The following is a 16526-nucleotide window of genomic DNA, read 5'->3' on the forward strand; positions in this document are numbered from 1 at the left end:
AGAATGGTGAGCGATTTGACCAATCGGGTGAAAGGGGCGTTAATGCACCGCCCACATATACGAATCCCATATTGAGTCCAAAATCCGTTTTTTAAACGGCAAACGAAAAATGAAAAATCAGGCCGAAATGTAATTTTTCGTTTGGTGAAGTAAACGAAAAAAACAAAAAACGAGTCATCTTTCAGTTTCCAATAATTTATTTCAAATAGGATATCAAATGAATAAAACGTACACGGACCTTTCTGCGTAGTCAACAAATTAACGTGTATTGCGCGGCCCATACAGTAGGTAGGCTTATACAGTGACAGTATTTACGACACTGATAACAGACAATTGCGCTTATCAACCACATGGGGGAACAATAAGCAAAAGTTCTCTAGTGTTGCTTTGAAGGTGGGTAAAACGTGGGGAAAATTTGTTTTTCTGTGAAATATCCCTTTAAGGAGCTCAGTCGAGCGGCGGAACACACGCACAATGTTGTGAAACACAATTTACAATGCTTAAATGTTTTCCCCCAAACCCTGTGCAAATCATTGCCTTCAGAATCAACAAACTGAATAAGATATGCAGTAAAAAATGCAATATGTTTAGCTTCATAAATAGTGCTAAACTTCGTTTAGATCATCAGACTCAACCTTTCACTGTAACACATTGTTGTGTGTTTACAGATTGACTTTTTGGTGTCATCTGTACCTTTTAAATTGATGTGAAGAGTTCCCAGGTTTATCAGAACAGAACGATCTCAGTTAATTCTTTTGTAGGTTTGTCAGACTCCTCTGTTTCCATTGTCATTAATTTTACGCGTGGACTAGTTATTTTCATGACTTTGAATTGTAAAGGGTTTAGCCACAGCTTGCACGCTTGGACGGCAATGAGAAGTCTAGACAAAACAGAAAAAGCACAGGAAATAAAGTGTAAGTGTGAAAGTCTGATCTGTGTCTTTGCCAGAGCAGTTTGGCGTGTGTTCTATTATTTGGTTGAACTTTTTATCTTGAAGAGAAATGTTATTTTTAATTGTCAGTTGTTTCTTGTTCTTTGTTGATTTGTCAATTTTGTAATATACAATCAAAGTAAAAGACTGTTTGTTAATATTGGCTGTTCATTACCTTCATGAATGTGGAGGTCTTTACATTTTTTATGTTTAATAATATAAAATATATATCTATATATTGTATCTATCTATATATATATTATGAAAGCTTCTGATTGTCTTTAAGATCAACTCTGAACCACATTCAGTATTTATAGCTTTTCTCAAGAAAGTTGTATCTATCTCTCACTCTCTTTGTTCCTGTTCCTTCATGTGCACTTCCTGTCCTGTTTATATCAGACACCATCTTTTAAAGACACTTACAGTTCCATAGGTGTCCTGTTTATCTTTTTTGTATTTCTATTCGATGTGTAAAGAATGTATTTATTACAATTGTTCATCAGCTTTCCTGTAGCTCAGTGGTTAGAGCATGGCACTAGCAACGGCAAGGTCATGGCTTTGATCCTGGTATATTTCACACTCAGAAACAATTGTATAGTAGAATGCAGTGTGGACGTCACTGAATAAAAGCATCTGCCAAATGTATAAGTTTGTATTTGTATTTATCTTATAAACCTTTATATTGTCTTTATGACCTTTTAATCCATTGATTGATGTAGCTGAAGCTGAGGACGCTCGTGTGTGTGTGTGTGTGTGGTTTTGTGCACAGAATGACAGCAGGTCGGAGATGATGCTAGATTTTAAAAGTGCATCTGTGGCCACCAGCACAGGAAGTGATGGAGGTGTGACAGGAAGAAATGAAAGAGAGGGAAAGACACGAGAAGAGAGAGAGCGTGACAGACAGAGTCAACAGAGAACGTGTAAACTGAAGTATGGCAGCAGGGTAAAGATCAGCTGAAGCTTTTCAAGTATAGTATAAGATCCTGTTCTCCAAACACAATTGTGTGATCAAGTCCCTGTGATCAGAGAATCCATTTCTGAAGACCACCGATCTGCTGAAAGACACCAGATCAACTGTGAGTAACCTGATGTGTGTGTGTATTTGTGTTCTCTGTCAGCTGACTGAGAAACTGTCTGAACATAAGTTTAAATTTCAATGTGACTTGTAAATCATACTAAAATGCTGATAAACTAGTTCATTCCTTCTATTTTTATTTTCAATTTTTTTGTTTCAATGTTTATATAGCATCACAGTTTGAATGAAATATTAAATGAAAATTAGTTTTAGTATTTGGTATGGCCTTCATTTGCAAGAGCATGCATTTAAGGTGGTATGGACTCTGGAGTTTGAAAAATTTGCAGGGCATGATTTGATAATGTTCCAAAATGCTTCTTGTGTTTTTCATTGGAAGTAAAGGTATTATTATGTTAAAATAGTCCATGTAACAAAATCTGCTTTACATTTGATAAGTGACTGTAATTGTACAGTTTCCTTGTTTTACGTCATTTCTTTGTTTAATATTTATCTCAATTCTAAAACTTGTTTATTTTATTAAAGAAAAATATGTGGTAAAAGTTCTGGCCTCCACTTTATAATTGAGAAGTGTGTGCCAAAAGAGTAATATGAGCACTTAAAGGGATAGTTCACACAAAAAAAATTGTCATAATTTTTTCACCCTCATTTTGTTCAAAACCTGTATAAGATTCTTTATTCAGTGGAACACAAAAGAAGATATGTTGAGAAATGTCTCAATGGTTTTGTATCTATACAATGCATGTCAATGGGGGTCAGTGTTGTTTGGTTACCAACATTCTTTAAAATATCTTCTTTTGTGTTCTACAGAAGAAAGAAAACAATAAATCTGGAAAATATGGTATTTCTTCCTGTTTGGTGAATACCACGTTTGATCATTGGTTTTCTTTATATGAAATGTTGAACACGGAATACAACAGACATTTTAACTGCTCAAAGACAAAATCCAAGTCACTGACTCAATTGTCATTAAAGTAGTCCAAGTTAATCTAACTAAAATGACTGTCCTGATATTATCAGCAGAAATACAGAAGTAAATCTAGATTACTTAATTTGAGAAGTGGATTTCCATTTGAGTAGGTTCAGCTTTGTGTCTTAGAGTTCATTCAAATGAATGTGCAGGGAAATTGTGAATACAGCATGAGAAAGGACAAGAGGTTTTAGAAAAGTAGGAGAACAGAATACAATAGGGAGAAAATACAAATTAATGGCATGGTGGAAGTTCTTTATTGGTATGACAATTTAATTATAAATAATGAAATTGAAATATAAAATTGGTGGTGTGACGGTCGAGCTAACTTTTAACCTAAATGTTCCTTACCTTTAAAGTAGAGAACATTTACCTTTATCTTGTTCTAAGTCTCTATAAGAACATCTCTATAAGTGTCTCTTTATAAGAGCTTCCCTTTAAATAATTTTCTATGTCTCTCCATAAGAGCATCTCTATACATCTATCCCTTTAGTTCTTCTATCTGTCATTCACGCACTTAATCCCTAATTTTATTGTTCTGACTCAAACATTTGGAGGTTTTGCTTTAAACTCAGTAGGAATTATGGTGTCCTTTGATCTCCTTTGAAGAAGTAGACATTTCGTGTGGGATATTTCTGTGTGAATGTGTCAGTCTTCACATCCTCTAGATTGGCGTATATCTCTTTGACCCAATTTTTAGTTTGCTCTTCGGTTCTCTGTGCATCAACCTCAGATGTTTCTGTACACCAGATGATGTCTGCAAAAGCAAACTCATCTGCTGACTCTCCTGTTTGTTCTCGCGGTCTGCCATGAAAATAGTTTAAGACAGGTTGATGTTTCTAGCTCTCTTTTAAAGATAACTTTTGTCGCTGTCGGGCGGAATCCTCCCATCTCCAAAACCATTATTTTTCAGGAAATAAAAAAAACAGATTTTTTTATTATTAAACATTGTATCATTAAAGTTGGGATTATACCTTATATTGCTATCCTATACTGATGTGTACCAGCCTTAACAAAACATTTCCCCCAAACAATGTTCAATCAGAGATACAAGGTTTATGATTTGGGAGCAGGGAGATACGAGATTACAATATCATTGACGATATCATTGACATTGTACTTTAAGTATGTTTACAGACTTCAATGTCACTGAAATTCAAGAATCGTAGTATTGACATAGAATTTCAAGATTCTTCCAAGAATGCTTATTTTATATATGATCAGACCTTTTCCAATAATTCATCAAGCATCACCACCTCTCGATCGTGTGCATGTCGTGTTGTAACCATGGTAACTCTGTGTTTGTTGGTGTTTGTGGCTAATGAGGTTCAGTGATGTCACATCCGAGTTCATATCTGTTTTCTATAGAACCGATGTGAGCTGAAATGTGTCTAGACAACTTATATAGAAAGTGCATACAAAGTGCAAAGGGCCGTGTGTGTCAAGGCCACAAGAACCATACAATCATTGATAATGATTGAAAGAAGTGTATAATGTACTGAACACAGTTGAAATACAAAAATACTTATTTGGAAAATGATGATGCATTGCCTCATCCAAGCCATGTGCTGTGGGTTTTGGTCTCTTTAAGGTTTTCTTGTGATATATTTTCAGAGAAATTGATTAAACGTGTGAATGGCACTGATGCTCTGACAGGAGGCACACACAACTGGATGTGCTTTCCTAGCTTGATCTGGGATGGAGAGGCATTCCCAAATTCCCTGGCAGGATTACTGCTACATGGATTTGAAGTCCATTGCAAAACAAGAGACGAGCAAAAAAATGGAAGGTACGTATTCACAACCACTCAATCCATTGACTTTCTGTTCGGTAGTTTAATAGATGTTATGGTTTGCTTTTTTAGACCCTCCTGTAGTGTGTTGGACTGTTAAATGATCAATGGCCAGGATTCACTAACTGTATATATTGAAACACATTTTCAAATTTATATCTTGGACTACAGATCTATTGTTTCTCAATGTATTTCCTCTTCAGATCCTGGTTGGTTACAGAGACACAGGATGTTGCTGCAGAGATTTCTGTCCAGCTCCATTTTAGTAAACCTGGTCCATTACTTGAGAAAAGCAGACCAGATCAATGCTCAGGAGGCGGGGCTAATCCAGGAAGTGAGCTCTCTTAAGGAAAAAGTACATTTATTGGTTGAAGTTCTGTCTACGTCTGATCCCAATGGCACCGCCCTTCAGACATATCTTCAAAGTTCGCATCCAATTGAATATAACCTCATAAGTGTACATGGTATGTATAGGGGTTAGGGTTAAATGTGTTTGTCATTTCTAGATAAACTAACCTCTCTCTCTTCTGCTCCGCAGACTCTGTGGTTCGGCAGCATAAAGATGTTCTCCTTCAGCGACTTAGAGAAAAAAATGAGAATTCCTTCCACCAAACTGTTGGAACCTCGCACAGCTGCGGTCTCCTGCTCATAGAATGTGTGTCTGACCTACAGCAGCGAGAGCACGACCTTGTACAGGTGTCCGTCAACCGAGGGGAGGGGCCTCTTCACGGCCGAAGTCTGGGATTGGACAAACTGATCGCACCTTTGACAAGGGTCAGCACCGCCCCACGTGTGACACTGACGGTGGGCGTGGCCGGCAGTGGGAAGAGCCGACTGGTCCGTCGTTTCATCCGCCTCTGGAGCAGTGGGCAGATCTACCCGGAGATTAGTCTCGCGATCCCCATTGCATGCTGGGAGTTAAGTAGTTTCGATCGCCTGTCTGTGGAGCGGCTTCTGCGGTTGTTTGTTCCATACGAAAACACTGACATAATTCTTGATAACGATACCTGCAAAGTTTTGCTAATTTTTGACGGATTGGAAGAGTTTCGCCAACCCCTTGACTTTGCGGACGCTCCATCCACTAGCGACCCTCGTCGGGAAGTTCCAGTGTCGGATCTCATTACGAATATCATCCGGGGTAACCTGTTGCCAGGAGCAGCGCTTTGGCTGTTGTCAAGACCTGGTGTTGGGGCAAAAGTACCAGCGGGATTGGTTGATCGGGCGACTGAGGTCCCGCCTCTGTCGCGAGTGCAAATACAGGATTATATTTATCACTATAACACAAACACTTTGGATGTGTACACCTTACCACTAGATAACTCGACATCAAGAATGCCAAGTCAAAGCGATTCTAACACGCATGTACCCGAGGACGTCTCCCCTCAAGTGTGGGCTTACCTGACTTACCAGAAACCATTGCTCATTTTGTGTTCAGTGCCCATTGTGTGCCACATCGTTATTACAACATTGTCTCGCCTTCTGAAGGTGTCTGATGCAGACGCGACGTCCCTTCCTCGAACTCTAACCGAAGTCTACGCCCATTACTGCTGGCCACACCTCTCTACATCAGACACAACCGGCGGAGCTGTCAGAAAGCCGCTGAGCACTCTGGGCCGTCTGGCGTTTTACAACCTGTTGCGTCGACGCTACACGTTCAGCGACACTGAATTGAGATCTTTTGGTGTTGACGCACCCTCTCAGTTCGGGACTCTCGGTTACAGAGTTCTCCATCGTAAACAAAGCTGGTCATCAGAAGCTGTGGCATGGCAGTTCACGCACACGTCCGTGCAGGAATATCTGGGAGCGTTGTTCTACTACATTTCATCAAGACGTGGAATGTTCGATCTGTTTTCAGAAAGCAGCGTTTCATGGCCACGTATTGGGTTCCACAGCCACTACCGCGCTGCTCTGCAAAAAACCAACCAATCAGATGCTGCAGCACAGGGCAACCTTGACCTGTTCATGAGATTCCTTTCAGGACTCTTGTCTGCCACGACAAGCACATTGTTGGGCAGCGCACTGGGTGTTGGCCGTGAGGAGCAGGTGACCCAACGCACAACTGCGACAACCTTGCTTCAGAATACAGTTACAGCATCAGGGGGCGATGCAGTTAGCATGCGCAGTGTCGCTATGGTTACATGTCTGGCAGAGTTGCAGCATGGGGAGTGGCTAAGGTCTGTGGAGGAGGATCTTATTAGCGGCAGCCTTCGGGGGAAACTGAAGGGTGGGGTTTGTGCAGTGCTTGCGTACTTGTTGCAGGTATCAGAAGCATGTACAGAAGAGACACAACTGTCTAACTGTTTAGACTCCACATCACTGAAGAGGCTCCTCCCACAGCTCTTGTACTGCAGTAAGCTGAGGTAAAACACACATGCATAGATTTAAACATGTTAACCACCACTAGTATCACATCACAGAACTGCAAAAAGAAGAAGCAGCATGTAGTAACACCCCTCAAAGGAACAGTTCACCTACAAATTAAAATTATGTCATCATTTACTCACCCTCGAGTTGCTCCAAATCGGTGTAAATTACTTTGTTCTGGTGAACACCGAGAAAGATATATGGAATAATGCTTTTAACCAAACAGTTATTGGTTATTCTGTTGAACACAAAAGAATATAGGATATATAGGAAAGTAAACCGTTCTGGGGCACTTTTGACTACCATGCCAGAAAAAAATGTTGGCCCCTATTGTGCACCAAACAAATGTAGAATTTTGATTTCTAACTGAGGTAAGTTAACTGTCTGTTTGTTACAGGATGGAAAACAATGTATTTAAAGAAGATGCAATGGAGTTGTTGGGAAGTCTCCTGAGCGCCAAAGAGTGTCATATTCAGAACCTTAGGTATCCCCAGATAAATGTTTTAATTGTGTATTGTTTTGATACTAAATAAATTATATTGTCTGTACTTTCCACACATCCTCTTACTCTATCTCCTGTAGTTTGGCTGATAACTCCATCAGCAGTAAAGGAGTCAAGCCTCTCAGTCGGGCTCTGCTGGTCAACCGAACCCTCACAGTTCTGGAGTCAGTCAACTGTTTTTTTTGTTCCTGCAGTTTTTTTATGGTTACATAAGTGTTCGATAATGTAATGTAAAGCGTAAACTTGAGTCTTTAATCTTTATAATCTAAATCAACCAAAAGTGTTTTATTTAATTGTGTGTTCTAAGAGAAATGTAATTAATCTTTTTTTGTAGTCTCCGTGGCAACAACATTGGCGCTAAGGGAGCAAAGACATTGTGTGAAGCTCTTAAAATTAACCAGTTTCTGGTGTCAGTCAAGTGAGTTCTTAAAACCTTTCAACTGTTAAACTAAATTAAACTGTAATGTATTTAAAGTACAAAGAATATAAACATGTGAAAGGTATACAAACATGTAAAGTATTTACAATTTTAAAACATGCAGTTTTTATATTTTGTTAATGTAGAGTAGAATTGCTCATAAATATGAAATTACAATATGACAAAATACAGTTTGATTTCTATTGTGTTTAATTTGATTGTGCACTGTTTGTGTTTGCGCATGTCATTGGCTTTGTGTGCATCTGTATTTAGTCTGCAAAGTAACCACATAGAGGATGAGGGTGCTCGAGCCGTGGCAGACGTTCTTCAATCAAACCGAAAGCTCACCATGCTCAAGTTAGTCTGTGTGTGTGTGTGTGTGTGTGTGCGTTCATGCATCCGTCTGTGTGTGTGTGCATGTGTGTTATCTATGTCATAACACCACTGCTGATATAAACACAAATCTCTATAAACACAAATCTCTTATACTCTATCTATATAAAAAAAACCTCTGTACACTGTAGTAGTGAGACGTGTTTTTTTATTGCTCTTATGCTTTTTGTTGTCCTAATGTTGACCCAATTGGTTCCATTGTTTACCCAACTTGTAAGTCCCTTTGGATAAAAGTGTCTGCTAAATGACTAAATGTTAATCTTCATGTGTTACAGTCTTCACAAGAACAGTATCGGACCAGATGGAGTGAAGAGAATCGCAGAGGCACTCATAAAGAATCAAACTCTACAGGATCTGAAGTGAGAGGAATGTGTTTGTGTGTGTGTAAAGACCACTTCGCAAGATGTATACACTGGTCCAGAAGAACTTCCATTTTTATTTTTCTTACATACATAATTATACACATAAATATTTGATTCGATTATAAATGTTATGTGTGTTGTATTCTGATCAAACGTTTGTGTAGTGTTAAAAACTGAAACAGTAAGTTCTTCTGGACCAGCATGAGACCAGCGTTGTTTACATCTTTCGAAGTGGTTTATACATAGTGACAAAATTAGACAAATCAAACAGAGTTATAATCTCTCATCTCTGATGTTTATTATAGTTCCTTTCATTGAGATTTTATATGTTATTGTGTGTTTTGACAGTATGTCTAGTAATCAGTTAGGTGATGTGGGAATAGTGGTCTTGGCTCAAGCTCTTAAAGTCAATCCCATTCTCCACACGCTCAGGTAAAACAATTATAATTTTAAAATATAATATTTTTTCCTCTGTGTAATTAAAGGGAAATGCTTATAACATCAATCTTCAAGATAGCTGAATATAAAGACTAAAATTTAACTGTCGGACATTTCCTTTTGTGTTTTGAACAACATGAGGATGAATTAATAAATAATGTCAGAATTATAATGTTTATGTGAACTTGTATTTGTCTTTCAGTCTTCAGAGCAGCTCAGTTAGTGATCGAGGAATTAAAGCTCTCTCACTCGCTCTCCAGTCAAACCAGGCCCTCTGCAGTTTAAAGTATTATCATGTTTGCATAATGTTAATTGTCACATTTTCCATCTGCACAAGCTGAAATATTTTTTTGTGATAGTCTGAGGGAGAACTCCATTGGAGTCGCTGGTGCCAAAGACATCGCCAAAGCTTTAAAAGTCAACACCTGTCTCAAAGAACTCGAGTGAGTTACACAAAGCATTTAACTTGAGCATGAGTCAGCCGTTGAGCATGTGTTATTCTCACAATGAAACAACTTGCAAGTCATTGTACTGTTATTTTGTCTGTTTGTGTTCAAGTCTGACCGCTAATCTTCTTCATGATGAGGGAGTGACGGCCATCGCTGAAGCTGTGAAACTGAACAGATCTATCACATCCTTACAGTGAGTAGAACTTTCTCAAGAGATTTGATTGCGTTTTCAGTTGATTCATTTAAGCATGAACGTAGTCTCTGATATTTCCCATATGGGGAAATAAAAGCAAAAACAAATAAGTTGAAATCCATAAAGAGTGTAGAGGTGTAAAATGAATGTAGATGGTAGAGGTAAAATAACCTAGATTTAGACCTTGACTTTCAGATTTGACAGATCTGAGCTCAGTTTGAGACATTGTTGAAACTCTAATGGAGACATTTGTGAGATTTCTGACTCTTTTTCTCTAAGACACATATCTTAGACACAGATGAGACTTAAGCAAACATTTCCATTTGCTCTCTATTTACTTTTTGTGATATCTAGGAAAAATAAATAAGATATTAAAGAGATCTCATCTGTCATTGTTCTTTGTTATGGCAACACATGTCACCTATTTAACAATAACACAACTGCACACAACTGCACAACTGACAAATAATCAAAAATCAGATTTTTGTGGCTGTGATAGTCGGGATGTGATGTCATTCATTCTATCACACTGACATAGCCGGTGTTCATTTGAGATGATGTACCTTCTCAATTGTAGAAAAATATAAATATAATTGATCATCTAGAAGTTTAAAGCATGTCACATGATGATTCCAGATGTGTGTGTGTGTGTGTTTCAGTCTCCAGTGGAACTTTATGAAAGTCGGAGCAGCTAAGGCCCTGTCTGAGTCTCTCATGAGCAACAGCTGTATTCAGCTTCTGGAGTAAGATCATCTTCACCTTGATTAATGAAATGTGTAAATGTTCATAAATATAAATCTGTATATTCGCGTGTGTGTGGACAGTCTGCAGGAAAACGCTCTGGGTGACTGTGGTGTTATTTCTCTGGCCTCTGCTCTAAAGAAAAACTCTTCTCTCAATGTGCTCTGGTGAGTCTGATGTTACTTTTCTTTAGGATTTAAAATTGAAAAACTGCATGCATCTGACTGTGTGTGTGTGTGTGTGTGTGTAGTCTTCAGGGTGTGTCAGCGGGTAAAGCAGGAGCTGTGGCTCTGGCCGAGGCCCTGGTGGTCAATCAAAGTCTACACACACTAGAGTAAGCCTGTTTAAATTTACACAAATCCACGTTTGGACACTCTTGTTACCCTAAAATTTTCTTGATTTAAAAGCAAAGAACCTTGATTATCTTTGTATTTGGTCCCCTGTTGTTAATTAATAAATAAATATCTCCAAGTTGTCTTCTGGAAAAACACTGAAACTTCTTTTGGATTAGGAAACACAAACTTTGAATCCAAACAAATCTCGATTGATCCCTGTTTCTGCTGTGATTTTTATGTTAGTCTTCGTGGCAACTCTGTCGGAATGGAAGGAGCCAAGGCGTTTTCCAGCTCTCTGAAGATCAACAGAAGTTTACGAAGTTTAAAGTATGTTTTCAGACATCAAGTGACTCAAACAGATCTTTCACCAACTGAAAGCTTTATGTCTTACAAGAGTGTGTTTGTAGTCTACAGGAGAATTCTTTAGGAATGGATGGAGCAATATTCATCGCAACAGCTCTTAGAGGAAACCATCAACTCACTTACATCAAGTCAGTGTGTTTTTGTGTGTGTGTTTCAACCAATGTCTGTGTGTGACAGGTTCAATCAGAGTGTGTCACTAGATGGCATTGCACGTGTGGTAAACGTTTGACACCTTGCCACACTAAGTGTCGGTCCAAAGTTTCCTGATATGTTAAGAGAATGTGTAGTTTCTATTTTGAACTGCAGTCTTTGTGAAGTGTGACTGAGTGTGGGATTATTCTGCGATATTTGTTAACAAGTTTTATTTGTGCTTCAGTCTTCAGGGTAATGGCATTGGTGAGTCAGGGGCAAAGGTGGTCTCGGATGCTATCAGAGCTGGAGCACCGGAGTGTGTGGTGGACATTTAGCGTGCATGCTCTCCCCACCATATTGTGTCAATACAAAACTTTTACAATTGCAGTATTTTACAGTTTAAGTAAAACAATCTTCTTTTGTTTGCATTACGTTAAATATAATTTTATGTTCTTTTCTTTTTTATTTGGGGAGAAAATATTATTCAGACTTTTTACATGAGATTAATGTTAATATTTATTATATGTAATAAGTGTATATCATTAAACCGTACTGACAGAAAGATTACCTCAATAAAACACAATAAAAAAATTCTGCTGCACATCCAGTTAAATGTTTTCAAGAAAGAAGATCAACAAGTGAGTCATAAATTAAAAATCATTATCGCTCTCCTCGAGGATCTGAGGGTGCAGCGATCGGTTTGGTCGTCCAGGTTTGGCGGGTGAACCTTCCAGACTGTCATTATCTTCATCAAGATCCTCATTTTCTTCCTCTTCGTCCTCCTCTTCTTCCTCCTCACCATCATCATCATCGTCCACATCAATCTCACTGTCATCCGACTGCAAATCAAAGCAGATTGTGAATGATATAATAGAACAGACACACACACAGGTCAGTGGAGGGGAATTGATACAGGGCTCTATCAAAATCCCTAAATTTACACACAAACAGACCACCTTTCCTCTCTTTTGCTTCCGGCTGCCGGAGAGACAGATGTGTTCCTTTGTTCTGGGCTTGAAGAAGAAGAAGAAAAAGAAGAAAAGAAAGAGAAATGGAATGAATTAAGGAGAAATGAAATGAGTGTGGTGGTGTTATAACAGTAAGAAAAGAACTGTGGATTCCAAAAGAAATGTAGAGGATTGTATAGAGGGAAGTGGAAAATAATACTGGATAACAATAATGTATAGTTGAATGTTTTTCATTCTGTATGTGTTTGTGAGCTCACCTCCTCACTATCTCCTCCTCTCATACTGCCGATGATTTGGGCGCCACCTCGACCTTGAACAAAATTACATGAATGTGAGTATATTATAAAATCCAAAATCCTTTTTTAAATGTTGGTGCTAACGATGATGAAATGATTCTTTCAGAAAGTGTGTATATTGGTAGGTTTTTAGCTTTTAAAAAATTTAAATTTAAAAGGATTCTTAAAAACAGATTTTAATTTACCCATCACCTGATAAATGGGCGTGACGTGTGAGGTGTGGCCTAGTCTGCTGTCCATCATCTATATCGCTGTCGGATCCTTCATCTTCTGGGATGTCAGCATCTGAGTCTTCATCTCCCGCTGCAGAGAAAGAAAACATGAGGTTTCAGGGCGTCAGAGGTCAAATGTTCGGATGTTTATATTTTTTTCACTACACCAAATTGTTCACGGACGTACATTTATATATAAGGTTTTGTTTTATTAAGAGATATACAGCATTTATGTGTTTATTTCTATATATCAATTTTCTCTGTTTTGCAAAGCAGATATTTTTATGATAATATTTTTACATATATTTTCATACCATACATATATATTCCTACTATATCTGTTTATTTCACGTTTGGTTCTGATTCAGACAGCTGTGTGTGTGACTCACCTCCACTCCTCATGAGCCTTTTCTCCTCCTCTTTTAATTTATTTTGTCTCATTTTCATTGTCATTTCTGCGTCCTGAAAAAAAACAGAAATATTTCCAATAACTCTATAATCTTAAAACCTAAGTTTAAAACCTTTACAATATTCAAGCTAGAGTCATCTTTTGTCATTTCAACTTAGCATGTTTATCAGTTTTGCTGATTGGGTATCAGACTCATTTGAGAAGTATCTTTGCTTTGAAATGTCTGATCTGCACCTCAAAGCGTTCCTGCTCGGCTCTGTGATAGTCGTCCAGCTGTTGTTCCAGAAAACTCAGATTTCTAAACTTTTCCACATAAGTCTGGTAATGCTTCTCCAATTCCTCCTCGATCCTCTCGTATTCATCCATAAATGCCGGACTGCACATCAAAACATAGCGTCAGAGAATATTTCAAACGGTGTGTGTGCTAATGCTTACATGCGCCTGACTCACCGTACGCTCTGTAGAGTTTGTAAACGTTTCTGGTTTCTCTCCAAGTCCTGTTTCTTCTTTTCGATTTTGGCTTCAAGACTCATCTCATCAGAAGACACATTATTGAGCAGATCTTTAGTCATCTGGATGGTTTCCTAAATAAACACATTCAGTACTCAAGACCCTGAAAAGCATCACAACCCATCAACAACTTTCCACTCATTTATGTTATATGACGAATGCAGCAAAAACGTGGATTTATTGAGTATCCATCTAAAGGAGTACATAACATACATTCATAAAACATTAATAGGACAGTTGTGCTTTATTTTTGTATTTTTGTTCAATTATAATATAATTATATATAATGACTATTATAATTTAATGTTATAGTGCCTAAAGAGGATTTTGGGAAATAGGATCTTTTAAAATAAAGAGTTTATTGTAGGGATGTAACGATTCACTCACGATGCGATGCGATTCATGATTCTGATCTCACGATGCGATTTAGTTACAGTTTACTCACAACTTATTTTAACAAAATGAGTTGAAACAAATTAGAAATAAACAACTTCACTTGCATTATTTTATATATGCTTCACGTTTCTTTGTAAAGTAAAATTATGTTTTATTTCAAATAATAAATCTAAAATGCAATTTTAAAACAAATTAATAATAGAAAAAGGCTATTTAATATAAACAAACTAAGAATATCTGTGCTTTTCTTGGATTTTTTTAATTTAAGAAATATCAGCATGTCCACGTTTATGTTTGCAGTGAACATACTGGCCCCTGCTGTTCAAAAATGTATTGCGATTCAGTTGACACCTCAACCGATTTGAATCGTCACACATTATAATTCATGGCTCAGGGTGAATCATTCCATTCCCTAGTTAATTGTGCACAACCTTCAGCTTTCTCCTCTGTCCTGTTTATGACAAAGATGACTACGTTTTTTTAAATATTTTGTATTACCGTGACGTCTTTCACAGCTGCTCTCATGACTCTCTCTGTCTCCATGATTTCTAAGGGTCGAGCAATGGCAGCTGTCCTGTTCTCTCTCAGGTCCTCTTCATGCCCCAGCAGGTCGTACAGCGTCGCACCCTTCGCTGTGATCTCAGAACCCAGCTGACGTGCCACCTTCAAATCCGCTATCTGCGCACGAACACAAACAAATCATCTAAAACAACACTTTCATGCAACATAAAATGAACAGAGAAATATACAATATGAATATTGGTAACGATGGCACAAGTCAACATGTGTGGATGATTTGATTCATTTGACCTGTTTACCTTTGACCCAAGATCAAACTTGAACTTGCTATTCTCCTCTTGGCTGTGATCAACGGCGTTCTCTTTGGTCTTCATGGCGTTGTAAAGAATGCTGGTGATTTTTAGCATCTCTTTCACAGCATATCCATCTGCTTGATACAGACGCTTAAGGTTCAACTTCACGTGAGCCTTGGTCGCCTGGAGAAACACAGACATCTTCTGATAAATTATGCTTCCAAATGAATTCCTTCTACAGCGTTAAGTTAGGTAAATAAGCATGTTGGAAATGATGCTATGAACAATTTTAACACATTAATAATATGATATCATATACCATGAATTGAGCCACAGCCTTGATGAAAAACACTCTGTCTGACTCTTTGTCAAAATCACTTGGAATTTCCATCTGAGGTTCGTATCTGCAGGAAGAAAAGTATTTGTAATTATTTTTAAATAGATGTATTTTGTAGTTTATATGAATTACAAACACTACCCTTTGTTTGTCTCTTTATCACACTTTTTCTTTTTTTTTAAATACACATTCCCACAGTTACACACGTTAATATTATTCATCACCTCTTGACAAGCCAGATGAGAATTTCAGCCACCAAAGGGAAGTTTGGAACTCTAAAGTTCTCCATGGAGATGAGACGGGGGTAGCCAAGCGCTCTCATCATCTCTGTAAAATCTACATATCCAAACCACAACATAAATATTTAACCATGACTTTATAGACTTAAACATCTCATGCAACAGGGCAAGTATAGAGTGTACAGCTAAAAGAATTTAATACTGTATTAAAAGGACTTCCACCATCTAGTTTTTCATGGAATTAGCCTTTGAAGCATGTAAAAATGTACATAATAGATGTAAATAAAAGTTTGGCTTACTTCTGAGATCTCTAAAAGACATGACTGTTGTCCTCTCTTTAATCAAGTATACACACTTTCACCTACAAGATAAGATTAACTTCATTATTAAAACCAACAGCGTAAATAAATGGTCATATACCTGCCTTAATACATTATCAATATATACATAACTATATCCATAAATGTGCATATTCTGGAGCAAGATTACTATTGACAACAAACCACGAATATGATATCAGATACCCGAATTTGGTTTCTATTCAGCATCACCTTCGCTGTCAAATTTATGTCTGATTGTAGTTTATCAATAATAACAGAACTACAATGATATTATTATTATGTAACGTCATATAACAATAATATAGCATGTAAACCTGTATTTTCTTGCCTTTAGCTAGAGCGTCTAGCTCTTTTCGTCACTATGGCAGCGAAGCGGACCTACGGGTGCCGAGAAAGCCAAACTACATGGCTAAAGCAAATCGCGTTTGCTTGAACCTCGCGTTTAAAAAAAAAACTTAGAACACATAATTGTAACGTAATTGCAATATTGTTAATATAACACACATGTTTGAAAACTGTACAACAGAATGAAACGTTTATAAAGTTAACGCAACCAGTCATTCCTAATATCGACAATATTATACGTAATA

The 16526-nt window shown here is 37.7% G+C and overlaps 2 protein-coding genes across 5 annotated transcripts; one reads left to right on the top strand and one right to left on the bottom strand.

Annotated features, from left to right (window-relative positions):
• Positions 1–1847: 1847 nt before the first annotated feature.
• nlrc3 (NLR family, CARD domain containing 3) lies at positions 1848–11796 on the top strand. The gene is made up of 19 exons (XM_056738889.1): positions 1848–2007; positions 4549–4723; positions 4930–5190; positions 5265–7086; positions 7488–7574; positions 7673–7756; positions 7927–8010; positions 8284–8367; positions 8679–8762; positions 9114–9197; positions 9406–9489; positions 9563–9646; positions 9762–9845; positions 10505–10588; positions 10670–10753; positions 10837–10920; positions 11165–11248; positions 11329–11412; positions 11661–11796. Exons 2-19 carry the CDS (start codon positions 4633–4635, stop codon positions 11749–11751), a joined length of 3444 nt encoding a protein of 1147 aa, XP_056594867.1. The 5' UTR covers positions 1848–2007; positions 4549–4632; the 3' UTR covers positions 11752–11796.
• A 123-nt stretch (positions 11797–11919) lies between these two features.
• cluap1 (clusterin associated protein 1) lies at positions 11920–16332 on the bottom strand. Of its 4 annotated transcripts, none has more exons than XM_056738890.1 (13): positions 16251–16332; positions 15895–15956; positions 15581–15692; positions 15339–15423; positions 15026–15202; positions 14706–14885; positions 13752–13885; positions 13536–13677; positions 13282–13354; positions 12873–12983; positions 12642–12694; positions 12373–12429; positions 11920–12255 (listed from the first exon to the last, which is right to left on the bottom strand). In XM_056738890.1, exons 2-13 carry the CDS (start codon positions 15914–15916, stop codon positions 12067–12069), a joined length of 1335 nt encoding a protein of 444 aa, XP_056594868.1. In that variant the 5' UTR covers positions 15917–15956; positions 16251–16332; the 3' UTR covers positions 11920–12066. The 4 variants fall into 4 exon arrangements, with proteins under 4 accessions (XP_056594868.1, XP_056594869.1, XP_056594870.1 ...); XM_056738891.1 differs by having other exon boundaries at positions 16265–16329; XM_056738892.1 differs by lacking the exon at positions 16251–16332 and adding an exon at positions 16120–16250.
• Between the last annotated feature and the right edge of the window lie 194 nt (positions 16333–16526).

The sequence above is a fragment of the Triplophysa dalaica genome, chromosome 23, assembly GCF_015846415.1.
Source record: "Triplophysa dalaica isolate WHDGS20190420 chromosome 23, ASM1584641v1, whole genome shotgun sequence".
Taxonomy (NCBI): Eukaryota; Metazoa; Chordata; class Actinopteri; order Cypriniformes; family Nemacheilidae; genus Triplophysa; species Triplophysa dalaica.